The sequence below is a fragment of the Amphiprion ocellaris genome, chromosome 9, assembly GCF_022539595.1.
Source record: "Amphiprion ocellaris isolate individual 3 ecotype Okinawa chromosome 9, ASM2253959v1, whole genome shotgun sequence".
Lineage (NCBI taxonomy): Eukaryota > Metazoa > Chordata > Actinopteri > Pomacentridae > Amphiprion > Amphiprion ocellaris.
Window position 1 is genome coordinate 61308 of NC_072774.1, and position 14318 is coordinate 75625.

Sequence of the window (14318 nt, forward strand, 5' to 3'; positions counted from 1 at the left end):
AAGATATCTCTAATTCTTGTCACTTCAGCAGACATCCATCATCCTTCTTAGAATCCTAGATGCAGCTTAAACTGGTCAGAATGACGTAAACATCTGGAATAAACTGGTGTTGGTGTCGGTAACTCACTCTAGTCGTGGAGGCTGAGGAGGCTGAGCAGGTGGAGGTGTGTGCTGAGGCTGCTGAGGCTGCTGAGGCTGCTGAGGCTGCTGAGGCTGCTGATGCTGAGGTGAAGGTGACGGCTGGGTGGGCGGCGCCTGAGGCGATTTAACAGGTGAGGCGCCAACATGGCAGTCGCTGGTGTACTGGACCACCGGACCTTTACTCCTCAACGCTCCTGCAGGACCAAGAAGAAGAAATCAAGTCCAGACAGGACTGTTGGTGTTTAACTCGTCTGAAAACTCATGCACATTAAAACCAGGCACGTGCACGCTCGTCACTTTGGAAGCAGCACGGTCATTAATAACTCTCATGTTGTACTGCAGTAAAACTACCAGTAAGAGATTTACAGCCTGATCAGTGATTCTTTTTATCTGACAAAGGTAGTAAGAGTGATTGTTTAACCCTGGTCTCATCCTGCGGGTCAAATTGACCGAAATTGTGGAAAAAATATATTGTCACAGTGAAACTTCTGATGTCCACATTTTCAACATTTTTGGGAAATCTTTGAACATTTTTTGGTGGAAAAAAAGAAAAGTTAAAAATATTTCTTAAGAACATTCACATAAAAATCAACCAAAATCCAGCGAATTTCGCTGGATTTTGGTAGATTTTTTGAAATATTTTTTGAAAATTTTTTTGAAATAAAACTTTCAAGGAATTATTGGAATTTTCTTAAAGTTTGAAAATGTGGGAAAAAAATATCACTTTAGCCATTTTTTGCACTTTTTGGAAGATTTTTACTCATTTTTTTGAAAATGTTTACAAGAATTTCCTTGCCAAATTTGGGGATTTTTTTTTTTCAAAGGAAACTTTTAAGGAATTATTGGAATTTTCTTCCTCAAATTTTGCAAATCTAAAGTTTGAAAATGTGGGAAAAAATCCATTTCACAGTGAAACTTCTGATGTCCACACTTTCAACATGTTTGGGAAATTTTCGATTTTTTTTGATGGAAAAAAATTTTTTCAAAAAATGTTTAAGAACAGAATCCAGTGAAATTCGCTGGATTTTGGTTGATTTTTATGTGAATGTTCTTCAATAAAATATTAGAAGTTTTACCAATATATATGGAATCACTTTAGATATTTCTAGGATTTTTTGGGAAGATTTTTACTCATTTTTGAAAATATTTACAAGAATTTTCGTGCCAAATTTGGGGAATTTTTTTTCAATAAAACTTTTAAGGAAAACTTTGAAGGAATTATTGCAATTTTCTTCCTGAATGTTTTGCAAATTTTCAGAAATTTGGGGATTTTTTTTTGCTGAATTTTTGGATTTTTTTCAGACAAGGAAACTATATTTTTTGGTGCCCATAAATGAAGACAGCAGGAGGGTTAACCTTGCTGACATGTTTCGACTACAGGTGTGTTAATGATCCAGGTGTGTGTGTGATCCAGGTGTGTTAATGATCCAGGTGTGTGTGTGATCCAGGTGTGTGTGTGTGATCCAGGTGAGGTACCCATGTTGGGCCGGGTCCTCTGCTGTCCTGCCAGCTTCTTCTCCTGAGCGTTTGCTGTAGTCATCTTCAGGTTGAACATCGGCTCCAGTCTGGTGGATCCTCTGTAGATCCACTCGCTCCTCTTATCGTCCTGATACACATAGCAAGTCACATTATTATTATTATTATTATTATTATTATTATTATTATTAATAATAATAATAATAATAATAAATTGGAACATGTCTATGAGTCACAGCTGCTTCCTCCATGAATGTTGACGTCATTTTAATCGTCTCCATTCAGTGTTTTTTGACAAGAAAGTGTTCAGGTTTCGTCATATATTATTTATTAATATCTTATTTATTTTCTTGCCATATCTTGCCAAATCCCCAGAATTTGGCAAGAAAATTCTTGTAAATATTTTCAAAAAATTAGTAAAAATCTTCCAAAAAAAATCCTAAAAATATCTGAAGTGATTCCATATATATCAGTACAATTTCTAATATTTTCTTTAAGAACAGTCACATAAAAATCAACCAAAATCCAGCGAAATTTGCTGGATTTTGGTTGATTTTTGTGTGAATGTTCTTGAGAAACATTTTTAACATTTCTTTTTTTCCACTAAAAATGTTAAAAGATTTGCCAAAAATGTTGAAAATGTGGACATCAGAAGTTTCACTGGGAAAATATTTTTTTTCCCCACACATTTTCAAACTTTAAAATGGGTCAATTTGACCCACAGGACGACACGAGGGTTAAATGTTGTGAGTGAAGACGACTCAGACGTACCAGAAACAGGATCTTGACCAGGCTGCCGTCCACCTCCTCCACTTTGCTCTTCCACCAGGTTCCCTCCCACTCGGTCTTGATGATCTGTCCGACCTTCAGCAGCACCATGGGCCGGCTGGGATACGCCGTGATGTACTCCTCGATGAAGTCTCTGCACGACGCGTCCTCGATGTCCTCCCAGGTCCGCTTCACTGCCAAAACAATCCCACTGTCTTTAACTAGTCAACCACAAATTACAGCTGTTTTTAATCTCAGAAGCGACATTTAGTCTCACGTGGACGGCAGACGGGGTAAAGCTCAGGCAGCGTCACGTACGAAGCGTAGCCGTCGTCGAAGAAGATCAGAAACCTGAGACAGAAAAACTCAAATCAAACATCCACATCTAAACGATACTATTTCAGATTCTCATTCCTCAGATAATAACCTCCAGATATGTAACATGGTATCTGTGGGATTTTAGCTTCAAATATCAAATATTTTCTGAGATAAAATGTTTTTAAATCTGCCCGTCGACCCAATTTAATCAGGTTTATTCTCTCATTAAATTTTTATTCACTAATTTAGTGTAATTTTTGACACTTTCAGTAATCATGGAAAGTTTTTTGAGCAATTTCAAACTACTTGTACCCAATTTTAGATTATTTGAGTCATTTTGGTCAATTTTTAAGTCAATTTGGATCCTTTTGTACTTAATGTCGATTTGTTTTAATGAAAATCGATTTTCTCATCAACATCCGCCACCAACGCCTTCCCGCTGGGCTCCCGTAGTTCAGAGTGCGCCCCCTCCCCCCCACGCTTGATACACAAACAACATGGCGGTGAGCGGTGCAGATCTAAAGGCTCATGTCCACTAGATGCTATTTTCCTGCACGGCAACGCACCACATCTGAAAATCACACGGACGGCGGGTGGTCACTATTGGACCACAACATGGTCACATGACAGCGCTGAGCAACAGCAGGCTGCTACGTGGTCACATGACCGAGCTTTCAGCTGGACAGTCCTGCAGACAAGTCGGATAAACACAGCGGCTCGGCCGCAAACTTCCCCTTTTATTTCAAAAACACGTCAGCGAAAAGTATTTCTGAAAGCATTTGAGGCAAGAAATAATCTGTGCAGCAGCTGAATCTGTCCTCGTTTTAGGTCACCGACGCCTAGTTTAGAAGTTTGAGGACAGTTTCACGATGCGTTGAATCTCCGCACCCGCATCCAATTTGCATAAAGTAGAAGTCAGTCTACTTAATGCAAATGAGCTGCAGCCCTCTCCAGGTAAACACACCTGATCGCAGCAGGAAACGCACTGCAACCGGACCAGCATGCCACATGCAGCACATTTCCAGCTGCAATCCAGTGTGTTTACCTGGAGAGGGCTGCAGCTCAATTGCATAAAGTAGACTGGACTCTGGCATGTGGAGATTAGGTAGGGGGTAAAAAAAACAAACAAAAAAAATCGGATAAATCGTGAATCAGGATTTTTTGTGAAAAAATCGGACATTTTTTTTTTAGGCCATATCGCCCAGCCCTATGTCATTTGTTTTTTATTTTTATTTTTTTTTATTTTTTTATCCCTTATTAATCCTAGGGGAAATTCTGATTTTCGCATCTCTCCCCAATTGGGGGAGTCAGAGCGATGGGTCAGCCGTGGTACAGCGCCCCCTGGAGCAGGAAGGGTTAAGGGCCTTGCTCAGGGGCCCAACAGTGGCTGCATCGGGGCTTGAACCTCTGACCTTATGATCAGTAGTCCAGAGACTTAACTGTTGCACCACCACTGCCCCTTTTTTTGAATGATAATGTTTTATCTTTATCTTATCGTATCCTGTCGTGTTGCATCGTATTGAATTGTATCTTTCCGTTTCTGACTGTATCTTATATGATCAGATCTTATTGTATCTTGTCGTATTGTATCTTATTGTATTGTATTCTACGGTATCATATCTTATTTTACTGTATCTATCTTATCGGATCTCATTTATCTTATCTCATCGTATCTTATCTTGTATCTGTTATTATCATAATGTGTCTTATCGTATCCCATCACATGCATTTTATCGTATCCTGTCATCGTATCATACCTTATTGTATTTTATGGTATCATATCTTATTTTATTGTATCATATCTAGCTTATTGGATCTTATTTATCATATCGCATTGCATCTTTTTGTAACATGGTATCTTATTATGTCATCTTATCTTATTGTATCATATGTTATCTTATCTCATTGTATCTCATGATATCTCACTGAATCTTATCGTATCTCATCTCATTGTATCTTATTGTATCTCATCATATCTCATTGTATCTCATCGTAGCTTATTGCATCATATCGTATCTTACTGCATCATCTGTTATTTTATTGTATCTTATTTCATGGTATGGTATCTCTCCAGGTCTCCTTCACCCACCTCATGCGGTTCTTGTTGTTGGGCATCTCAGCCACTATTCCAGCGTAGAGCCACACCAGGTTTCCATCCTTGTACCTGGCCACCACTCGAGCTCCGACGTAAAGACTCTCCAGGGTGGGATTATAGTCGAAAGCCACATGGTTCCCAGACAGCAGACTCTTTCCTTTATCAAACTTCACTTTATACTTAAACACACCGTTTCCTGAAACATCCAGAGGGAGAGCAGAGTTAAAAACTACTCTAGAATAAACTTGCAATCACTTTATACTTAACCCTGGTGTTGTCCTGCAGGTCAAATTGACCCATTTTAAAGTTTGAAAATGTGGGGAAAAAATATATTTTCACAGTGAAACTTCTGATGTCCACATTTTCAGTTTTTGAAAAATTTTTTTGGAAGATTTTTACTCATTTTTTGCAAGAAATTTCTTGCCAAATTTTGGGTATTTTTTTTTTTTAAATAAAATTTTGAAGGGAAATTTTTCAGAAATTATTGGAATTTTCTTCCTGCAAATTTTCAGAAATGTGGGGAAAATTTTTGCTGAATTTTGGGATTTTTTTTCAGACAAGGAAACAATATTTTTTGGTGTCCGTAAATGAAGACAACAGGAGGGTTAAACACACCGTTTCCTGAAGCATCCAGAGCGCCAGCAGAGTTAAAAACTACTCTAGAATAAACAGAGAGCTCAGACATGTGGAGGACTGACCCACGGGGTTGATGGCCACCAGGGTTCCTCGGTGCCACGTTTTGGTTCGTTTCTTTCCCAGGATGTTCATCCCGACTTTGAGCTCGTCTTCGGTCATGTTGGGGTTGGGTTGAGTCATCGCCTGAGACTGGATCTGGGACACGAACACTGCTGGGGTGGAGTTCTGGATCCCTGCAGGGGAGAAGAAGGTTCAGCTAAACTCAAGGTTTCTGTATCTGAAATAATCAGGATTACCACAAACTATGGATATTTATGAAGACATTTGTCAAATTTTAGCTTGACATATCAAATATTTTCTGACATAAAATGTTTTAAAAATCACCTGAAATATGAAAAAACAGGTTTCTTGTCATTTTAGAAACTCTGAGTCCTTGTGGACGAGTTCTGAGTCATTTAAGGTCCATTTTGTGCCGTTTTATTCACTCATTTAGTGTCATTATGGACATTTTTTCAGTAATTACGGACAGTTTTTTGGTAATTTTAAACAGTTTCTATCTAATTTTAGATTATTTGAGTCATTTTGGTCAATTTTTAAGTCAATTTGGATCATATTTGGTCGAATTTTGGACACTTCTTTAGTCACTACAGACCATTTTTAATCCAATTTTGGACTATTTAACAGATTTTAGAGACATTTTGAGTAGTTTTGGGAAATTTGATCCAATTTTATTTATTAAATTTCAATGTGAAGAACTTTTAACTAATTTTAGATAAACTGAGACATTTTTTAAAATCCTAATTTTGTCTTATGAGCTAAAAATTGGCCAAAATGAGTTAAAAAATCCAAAATGACTTAAAAATTGACTTATGAGCTAAGAATGACTTACTTGCATATTTGTTTTATTTATTTACTATCACTATTAGTAATTTGACTCATAGCGTCATCTTTATGGATTTCAGAGAAGAGACTGCTCTAAAATGCTGATGATTTGAGGTGGGATGAACCTGTTGTCACCTGTGGGAGCTGAAGGAGGTCCTGCAGGTCGGACCAGCGGAGCTCCTGCTGAAGGTTTACAGACCATCTGGACCAACTTCTGCACCTGCTGGGAGCTTTTCTGCAGCGCCGCCGAGGCTTCCTTTAACTAGAACAGGATAAACATCAGATCTGTAGTTTCATCCATGACTCACTGTGGCCCTGCTGTTAACCAAGAGACACAGTGAGAACAAAACACTTCAACTTCTTTGATTAATTATTTTACAAAACTGAACGGACAGATCTGATTGCTACCGGGAACACAGCTGCACCAGGAAGAGCACAATTTTCTGTATTTTACAGTGTGGCTTCAATAAACGGTTAATTTCTGGAAAATTTCTAAATAAGATATGTTTAATTAATATTTAAATATCACAATGAAGGGCCACAAAAAGGTGAAACGTCAAGAGTGATTCTTTTTTCAGGTTCTGGAGGCGTCATTCAGGTGTTTTTGTTCTTAACCCTCCTGTTGTCTTCATTTACAGACACTAAAAAAAATTTTTCCTTGTCTGAAAAAAAATTTCAAAAATTGACCAAAAAAATTTCCTAAATTTCTGAAAATTAGCAAAACCTTCAGGAAGAAAATTCCAGTAATTTCTGAAAAGTTTCCCTTAAAAGTTATATTTTAAAAAAATCCCTCAAATTTGGCAAGAAAAATCTTGCAAATATTTTCAAAGAAATTAGTAAAAATCTTCCAAAAAATCCTAAAAATATCTAAAGTGATTCCATATATATCAGTAAAACTTGTAATATTTTCTTTAAGAACATTCACATAAAATCCAACCAAAATGCAGCAAAATTCACTGAATTTTGGTTGATTTTTATGTGAAATGTTCAAAGATTTCCCAAAAATGTTGAAAATATGGACATCAGAAGTTTCCCTGTGAATTATTTTTTCTTTCACATTTTCAAACTTTAAACGGGTCAATTTGACCTGCAGGACGACACGCGGGTTAAACTGTGTTTTGAGCTTCAGAGGATGAATTTTCTGAATGCTTTGGGGGCATTTTTGTCAAATAAAACTTTATTTCCTGAGGTTATCTGGTCAGTAAGTACACATTGATCTTCCAGCATTTATTAAGTATATTTTTATTCTGTCATATCAGTTATTTCAGAACCTGAAACCAGTAGCAGGTCTGAACTGAACAGAAACAGAAATGCAGTGAAGTGTAATGAACAGACTGCTGTTGCTCTCACCACTGGATCTTCAGCTGGTTTCTTTGGAGGAACCACTGAGCAGAAGACAAACACATCGTTAGTGATAAATGAATGGAGATGAATGGTTCCAAAGACCAACCAACCAGGACTCACAGCAGCCCACGGCGATGACGTCATCGTCGTCATCATCGTCTATCTCGATGACCTCAGACGACAACACGCCTCCTCCGCCTCCCTCATCCTCTGAGCTGCTCTCCCGGTAAACCAGGCCGTTCCTCTGGTATGTGGCCTTCACCAGCTTCTCACATTCCAGGATGGACCTGGAGAAGAACAAGAAGAACCAGGAGATGATAGATGAAGGTACCAGACCCCAACCTTAACCCTCTAAGATGGACCTGAAGAAGAACAAGAAGAGAAGAACCAGGAGCTGAAGGTAGCAGACCTCAACACTAACCCTCTAAAATGGACCTGAAGAAGAAGAAGGTAGTAAACCTGGAGATGATGGATACTGAAAACCTCAAGCCTGACCCTCTAAGATGGACCTGAAGAAGAGGAGGAGGAGGAGAACCAGGAGCTGATGGTAGCTAACCTCAATATTTGGAGATTTTAAAGACTGCAGCACAGAAGGCATGAGATCAACTACTAATAAGTCTAACATGAAACTATGGAGGAGCTGCAGGGAGAAGAAAAGTCCTCACTGGTTGGCGTCGATGAGCAGCTTCTCCGTCTTGGCCTCCTCCTCCTCCTTCTGCTCCACCCATTCCTTCAGTTCCATCAACTGAGCCTTCTTCTTCTGGACCATCTCACTCTTCTCCACGGCGTCCTCGATCCACTTCTTCAGCTCGTCCAGGGAGACGCCCAGTTCCTCCTCCAGACTGGAGTCCCACCCGTCCACCTCCATCCTGACCAGGAGACAAACTTTTACTATAAAACCAAACTCTGCAGAGCGCATTTAAAGTTCTTTAAATAAACTCTTTTGGTTTTTTATTGTCTTTTTCAATCTTTTTGTTGTTTTCTTTCATATTTTTTCTATTATTTTCAATCTTTTTTCTTATTTTTGATGCATTTTTTTGTCATTTGAATTTTTTCTTGTTTTCGGTTAATTTTTTTTGTCATTTTCAATCTTTTTTGTAATTTTTTTCTCATTTTTAATCTCTACTTGATGTTTTTGGCATTTTTTTTGTAATTTTCAATGTTTTTTGACAAAAAATTTTTGTCATTTGAATTTTTTTGGAAAATTTTTTGTCATTTTGAATCTTTTTCGTATTTTTGGTCAATTTTTTGCTCATTTTCAAATTCTTTTTCATGTTTTTTGGCAATTTTTTTTGTCATTTTCAATCTGTTCTTGACATTTTTGGTTAATTTTTTGTCATTTTTGATCTCTTTTTGATCAAATATTTTGTAATTTTCAATCGTTTTGTAGTTTTTTTGGTAAACAATTTTTTCATTGCATGTTGTAGCAACAGAAATAGCTGAAAATCTTAACATGTTACAGACTAAAAAACATAAATAGTAAACATGATAATAAACATAAATAATAACTATAACTAGTAAACATGACTAATAATCCTGACTGATTCCTGCTGGTTTAAATCCACATCTCTGACCCTCTGAGGTGAAAACATTCAGCAGCATCTCTGGAACATGTCAGGCTGTTTTTATGACTGTTTCTTAAGGATCTTTTCTCACAGAAAAATCTCAGAAACTCTTTGAACTGATGAGAAAAAAAAACGTAAAACGTGCTCTATTTTAGCCTGTTAGCCGGTTTGACTGCCTGAACAGCAGCTGGAGGGATAGTTAGCCTGCTGCTGGTTAGTTACCGGCTCCAGAACCGGGATCCCGGGTTTGTTTAGTCCAGGTTTAGAGGACAAACTTCTAACTTTAAGCAGCAGAACTTCTTTATTAGAGGGAAATCTGCGGCGCAAGGGGACGCGGCTAGCCAGTTAGCTTAGCATTAGCAGCTAAAACCGCCTTCTCTGCACACAAAACGATGAAAGAGGCGCTAAAAACATGCAACACGGCGCCGAGTGGAGCTCCTTCCACGCCAACATCAGTCGGTGAACGCAAAGCTTCGCTCAGAAACCCAGAAACAGAACCGGACTCACCGCTCGCTGCTCTCCATCCCGGCGGCGATAGCTGCTAATGCTAGCGGATAGCTACAATGAGGGGGGCACGCTTTTCTCACCGGGGCACACAGAGTGTGAGGGTGTTAGGCAGCTCTGCTAGATTCTGTGGCGGCTCCGCCCACCCGGAGCGTCCGGGTAATGAAAACGAGCGGCCAGCTGAGCCACATGATGCTGAAGTTTCTAATTTATCAGTTTTAAAGCCAGTTTTTTTGTCAAATTTTTTTTTGCAATTTTCAATCTTTTTGTTGTTTTTTGTCACTTTTTTGTCATTTTCAATCTTTTTGTTGTGTTTTGTAAATTTTTTTGTCATTTTCAATCTTTTTGTTGTTTTTTTGGTCATTTTTGGTCATTTTCAATCTTTTTGTTGTGTTTTATCAATTTTTTGTCATTTTCAATCTTTTTGTTGTTTTTGGTCATTTTTAAAAAAATCATTTTCAATCTTTCAGTTTTTGTTCAATTTTTTTGTTTGTCATTTTCAATCTTGTTGAAGGTTTTCAGCTCCAAGTGCAATTCTTCAGACTGTATCTATTAATATTCTGTCAGAACTAAAGAACAGAATCATTTTTCCAGCTGTTAATGATTTTTAGGGTTGGAACAGATTTTGAAGACAAACTGCTGATGAATTATTGAATTAAATTCTGCAAAATGTCAGGAAACTTTTCCAAAATAAGTTCGACACATGTTAAAAATGTAAAAATTAACTCAAAAAGCATCCAGAATGACTTGAAATGTGTATAAAATTACTGAAAATGCAAAACTTACTCAAGATGTTAAATGTTTAAATCAAAAGCTCTCCATATTTACCTGTAAAACTAAGAAATTATGCATAAATATTGTTAAAATACTAAGAAATCTGGCTTAATACTGAAAATATAGTGTTATTAGTGTAATCTCGGGGGCAAACAGTCAAAATACTGCTGTAAAATGATTCATTTAATTTGTAATTGCAAATATCTGCTGTTAATTTCACACCAGATCAAGCGTAATTTTAGGTTTTAAATGAAAATCTCGTATATTTGTCAAGTCCTAAATGTTAAAACACGTCCAGCTGTAAAATTAATGAATAGAAATGGAAATATAAATGTAAACTCAGTTATTAGACACACAGGATTATATTTACATTATGAATGCTGAGTTTTAACTTTACACAGAAACCTTAGATATATTTAACAGATCCAGTTTTATGTTCTTTTATATTTTACATGTAAATTCACATCTACTGATGTCGTGTGTTTAAAAAAAATGTGCAAAAAATGACAGAAAAAATGCATCAGATTACAGTTTTGTTTTATTTTTGGAATAGAAAGAGCAGCAGTGAGGAATCACCTACTGGACTTTTCCCATAATTATTCGTCTCAAGCAAGCATAAGTTATGGCAACTGGACTAACCTCGTGTGAGTCGAAAACGTTTCACCTCTCATCCAAGAGGCTTCTTCAGTTCTGAAAGCCTGGTGGGGAGTACCAGATATTTATCCACCAGGAGGGTGGTGGCAAAAACAAGTGGACAAAGACCCGAAACCAACAGACTCGTTAGGTGTTAATGTGAGTCGTTAGCCTTTGATGGGCGGTCGTTACCCCTCCCAGCCCTCTAGGAGGGTGGTTGGGGGTCACCTGACTGCAAGTGGGACAGATGGCGGGAGACAGATGGTGGGACAGAACGGCGTTGTAAGTGGGAGACAAGTGGTGTCCCACTTACAACGCCGTTCTTAGAGCCCTCCCAAGGAGGTGCAGCCATCTGTCCCACTTGCAGTCAGGTGACCCCCAACCACCCTCCTAGAGGGCTGGGAGGGGTAACGACCGCCCATCAAAGGCTAACGACTCACATTAACACCTAACGAGTCTGTTGGTTTCGGGTCTTTGTCCACTTGTTTTTGCCACCACCCTCCTGGTGGATAAATATCTGGTACTCCCCACCAGGCTTTCAGAACTGAAGAAGCCTCTTGGATGAGAGGTGAAACATTTTCGACTCACACGAGGTTAGTCCAGTTGCCATAACTTATGCTTGCTTGAGACTTATCATGACCTGGATGACTGAGAACATCCACAGATTTTTTCCCATAATTATCTTTATTCCATAATTATTTTTATTCAAGAATTATCTTTATTTAGTAATCTTTATTCCAGAATTATCTTTATTCAGTATTTATCTTTATTCCAGAATTATATTTATTCCAGAATTACACTATATCACCAAAAGTATTGGCTCAGCCATCCAAATAATCAGAATCAGGTGTTCCAATCACTTCCATGTCCACAGGTGTATAAAATCCAGCACCTAGGCTGCAGACTGCTTTTACAAACATTTGTGAAAGAATGAGTCGCTCTCAGGAACTCAGTGAATTCCAGCGTGGAACTGTGATAGGATGCCACCTGTGCAACAAATCCAGTTGTGACATTTCCTGGCTCCTAAATATTCCACAGTCAACTGTCAGCTGTATTATAAGAAAGTGGAAGTGTGTAGGAACGACAGCAACTCTGCCACCAAGTGGTAGGACACGTAAACTGATGGATGCTGAGGAGCATAGTGCCAAGAGGTGGCCAACTTTCTGCAGAGTCAATCGCTACAGACCTTCAAACTTCATGTGGCCTTCAGATTAGCTCCAGAACAGTGCTTCAGCAGAGAGCTTCATGGAATGGGTTTCCATGGCCCAGCAGCTGCATCCAAGCCATACATCACCAAGTGCAATGCAAAACGTGGGATGCAGTGGTGTAAAGCAGCCACCACTGGACTCTAGAGCAGTGGAGACGCCTTCTCTGGAGTGACCAATCACGCTTCTCCATCTGGCAATCTGATGGACCAGTCTGGGTTTGGTGGTTGCCAGGAGAACCATACTTGAAGGACTGCATTGTGCCAAGTGTAAAGTTTGGTGGAGGGGGGATTATGGTGTGGGCTTGTTTTTCAGGAGCTGGGCTTGGACCCTTAGTTCCAGTGAAAGGAACTCTGAATGCTTCAGCACACCAAGACATTTTGGACAATTCCATGCTCCCAACTTTGTGGGAACAGTTTGGAGCTGGTCCTTCCTCTTCCAACATGACTGTGCACCAGTGCACAAAGCAAGGTCCATAAAGACATGGATGACAGAGTCTGGTGTGGATGAACTTGACTGGCCTGCACAGAGTCCTGACCTCAACCCCATAGAACACCTTTGGGATGAATTAGAGCAGAGACTGAGAGCCAGACCTTCTGGTCCAACATCAGTGTGTGACCTCACAAATGTGCTTCTGGAAGAATGGTCAAAAATTCCCATAAACACACTCCTAAACCTTGTGGACAGCCTTCCCAGAAGAGTTGAAGCTGTTCTAGCTACAAAGGGTGGACCCACGTCATATTGAACCCTAAGGATTGGGAATGGGATGTCACTTATGTTCATATGCCAGTCAAGGCAGGTGAGCCAATACTTTTGGCAATATAGTGTATCTCTATTCATAACGAGCCTCTCACACCAGAGTTTGAGCAGAAAACGTGGCATTTGAACATCTGCTTTGCATTCAGGACATCTGTTAGTGTTAAAGGAGGAGATTCTGGATTGTTGAAGTGATCACACCATAGACTGTATAATAGATATATTAATATAAATATTATACAGTCTATGGATCATAATTTATAATAGATATATTAATATAAATATTATACTCCATCTGGTTCTTTGTTCTGCTGGCTCCAGAGGAGATTCTGCTTGTTCTGGAAACTTCTGTCTGGAAACTAAAACCCTGCAGACAAAAACGCTGATCCTAGGAACGACTTCTCCTGCATGGAAACAAACTTCTCATCAAATTTTTTGAGTTTTTATTTCTGTCTTCTGACATACACGGGAGACTAAAGCTGCTAAACATGAAACACGAATTCGGTTTGGTTCAGACATCATTCAGGGTTTAATTAGTTTTAATGCAGCTGTTGGTTCTTCCATAGTTTGGATTCATTCACCACAAAGTGATTTTCTTCCTCTATTTAAATGTCTCTCAGAGGATTTCAGAGCGTGTTGTCTCCAGAAAGCCATTCCAAAAAGGTTTTCTGTGTTTCATCTCTTGTTTCTGTTATTTTCAGCCAGAATAAAACCTGTTGATGTAATAAAAACTCACCAGAAATCTCATTTTGGGGTTCAACTGTAGTTAAATTTGAGTGAACAATCCAAAATACACACATTAGTTTTAGTGCCTTCCAGTTTTTTATGGAATTCTTTGAGACAAATAACAAAAAAAAAAATCATCATGAACATCTGGAACACCATCTTCTCCTGTTTTATCTCCTGTTTATGTGCAAAAAGAAAAGTCAAATAAAATAAAAAAATCTCTACAAATTAAAATAAAGTTTTTCTGATTCTCCCAAAATTATTCATTTCTACACCAGATCTAGATTTACAGTGAGTTTTTATTCACCGACAGGTTTAATCTGGCTGGAAATGACATAAACATGAAACAAAACACAGTAAAACATTAAAGATGTTAATGATAAATTTTAACTACATTTATGCATTTATTTGACATTTTTATCTCTTTTTGTCATTTCCTGTCAGAAGAAACCTGTTGGTCAAATATAAATTCACAATAAAACCAAATCAGTTTCT

The 14318-nt window shown here is 38.4% G+C and overlaps 1 protein-coding gene across 2 annotated transcripts in view; it reads right to left on the bottom strand.

Moving 5' to 3' along the window:
* Nucleotides 1-11189, bottom strand: part of setdb1b (SET domain bifurcated histone lysine methyltransferase 1b) — a 34761-nt gene extending 23572 nt beyond the window's left edge. Inside the window, exons 1-11 of one of the 2 annotated variants that reach the window (XM_055013782.1) lie at nucleotides 11143-11189; nucleotides 8326-8529; nucleotides 7781-7947; nucleotides 7667-7701; nucleotides 6452-6578; nucleotides 5497-5667; nucleotides 4793-4994; nucleotides 2663-2736; nucleotides 2389-2579; nucleotides 1618-1747; nucleotides 128-335 (exon numbers count right to left, since the gene is read on the bottom strand). In XM_055013782.1, coding sequence (XP_054869757.1) covers nucleotides 128-335; nucleotides 1618-1747; nucleotides 2389-2579; nucleotides 2663-2736; nucleotides 4793-4994; nucleotides 5497-5667; nucleotides 6452-6578; nucleotides 7667-7701; nucleotides 7781-7947; nucleotides 8326-8529; nucleotides 11143-11174 — 1541 coding nt within the window. In that variant the 5' untranslated portion in view covers nucleotides 11175-11189. Of the gene's footprint in view, nucleotides 1-127; nucleotides 336-1617; nucleotides 1748-2388; nucleotides 2580-2662; nucleotides 2737-4792; nucleotides 4995-5496; nucleotides 5668-6451; nucleotides 6579-7666; nucleotides 7702-7780; nucleotides 7948-8325; nucleotides 8530-9732; nucleotides 9888-11142 lie in introns of those variants that run through there. The other variant, XM_023296208.3, reaches the window with a different exon arrangement.
* Between the last annotated feature and the right edge of the window lie 3129 nt (nucleotides 11190-14318).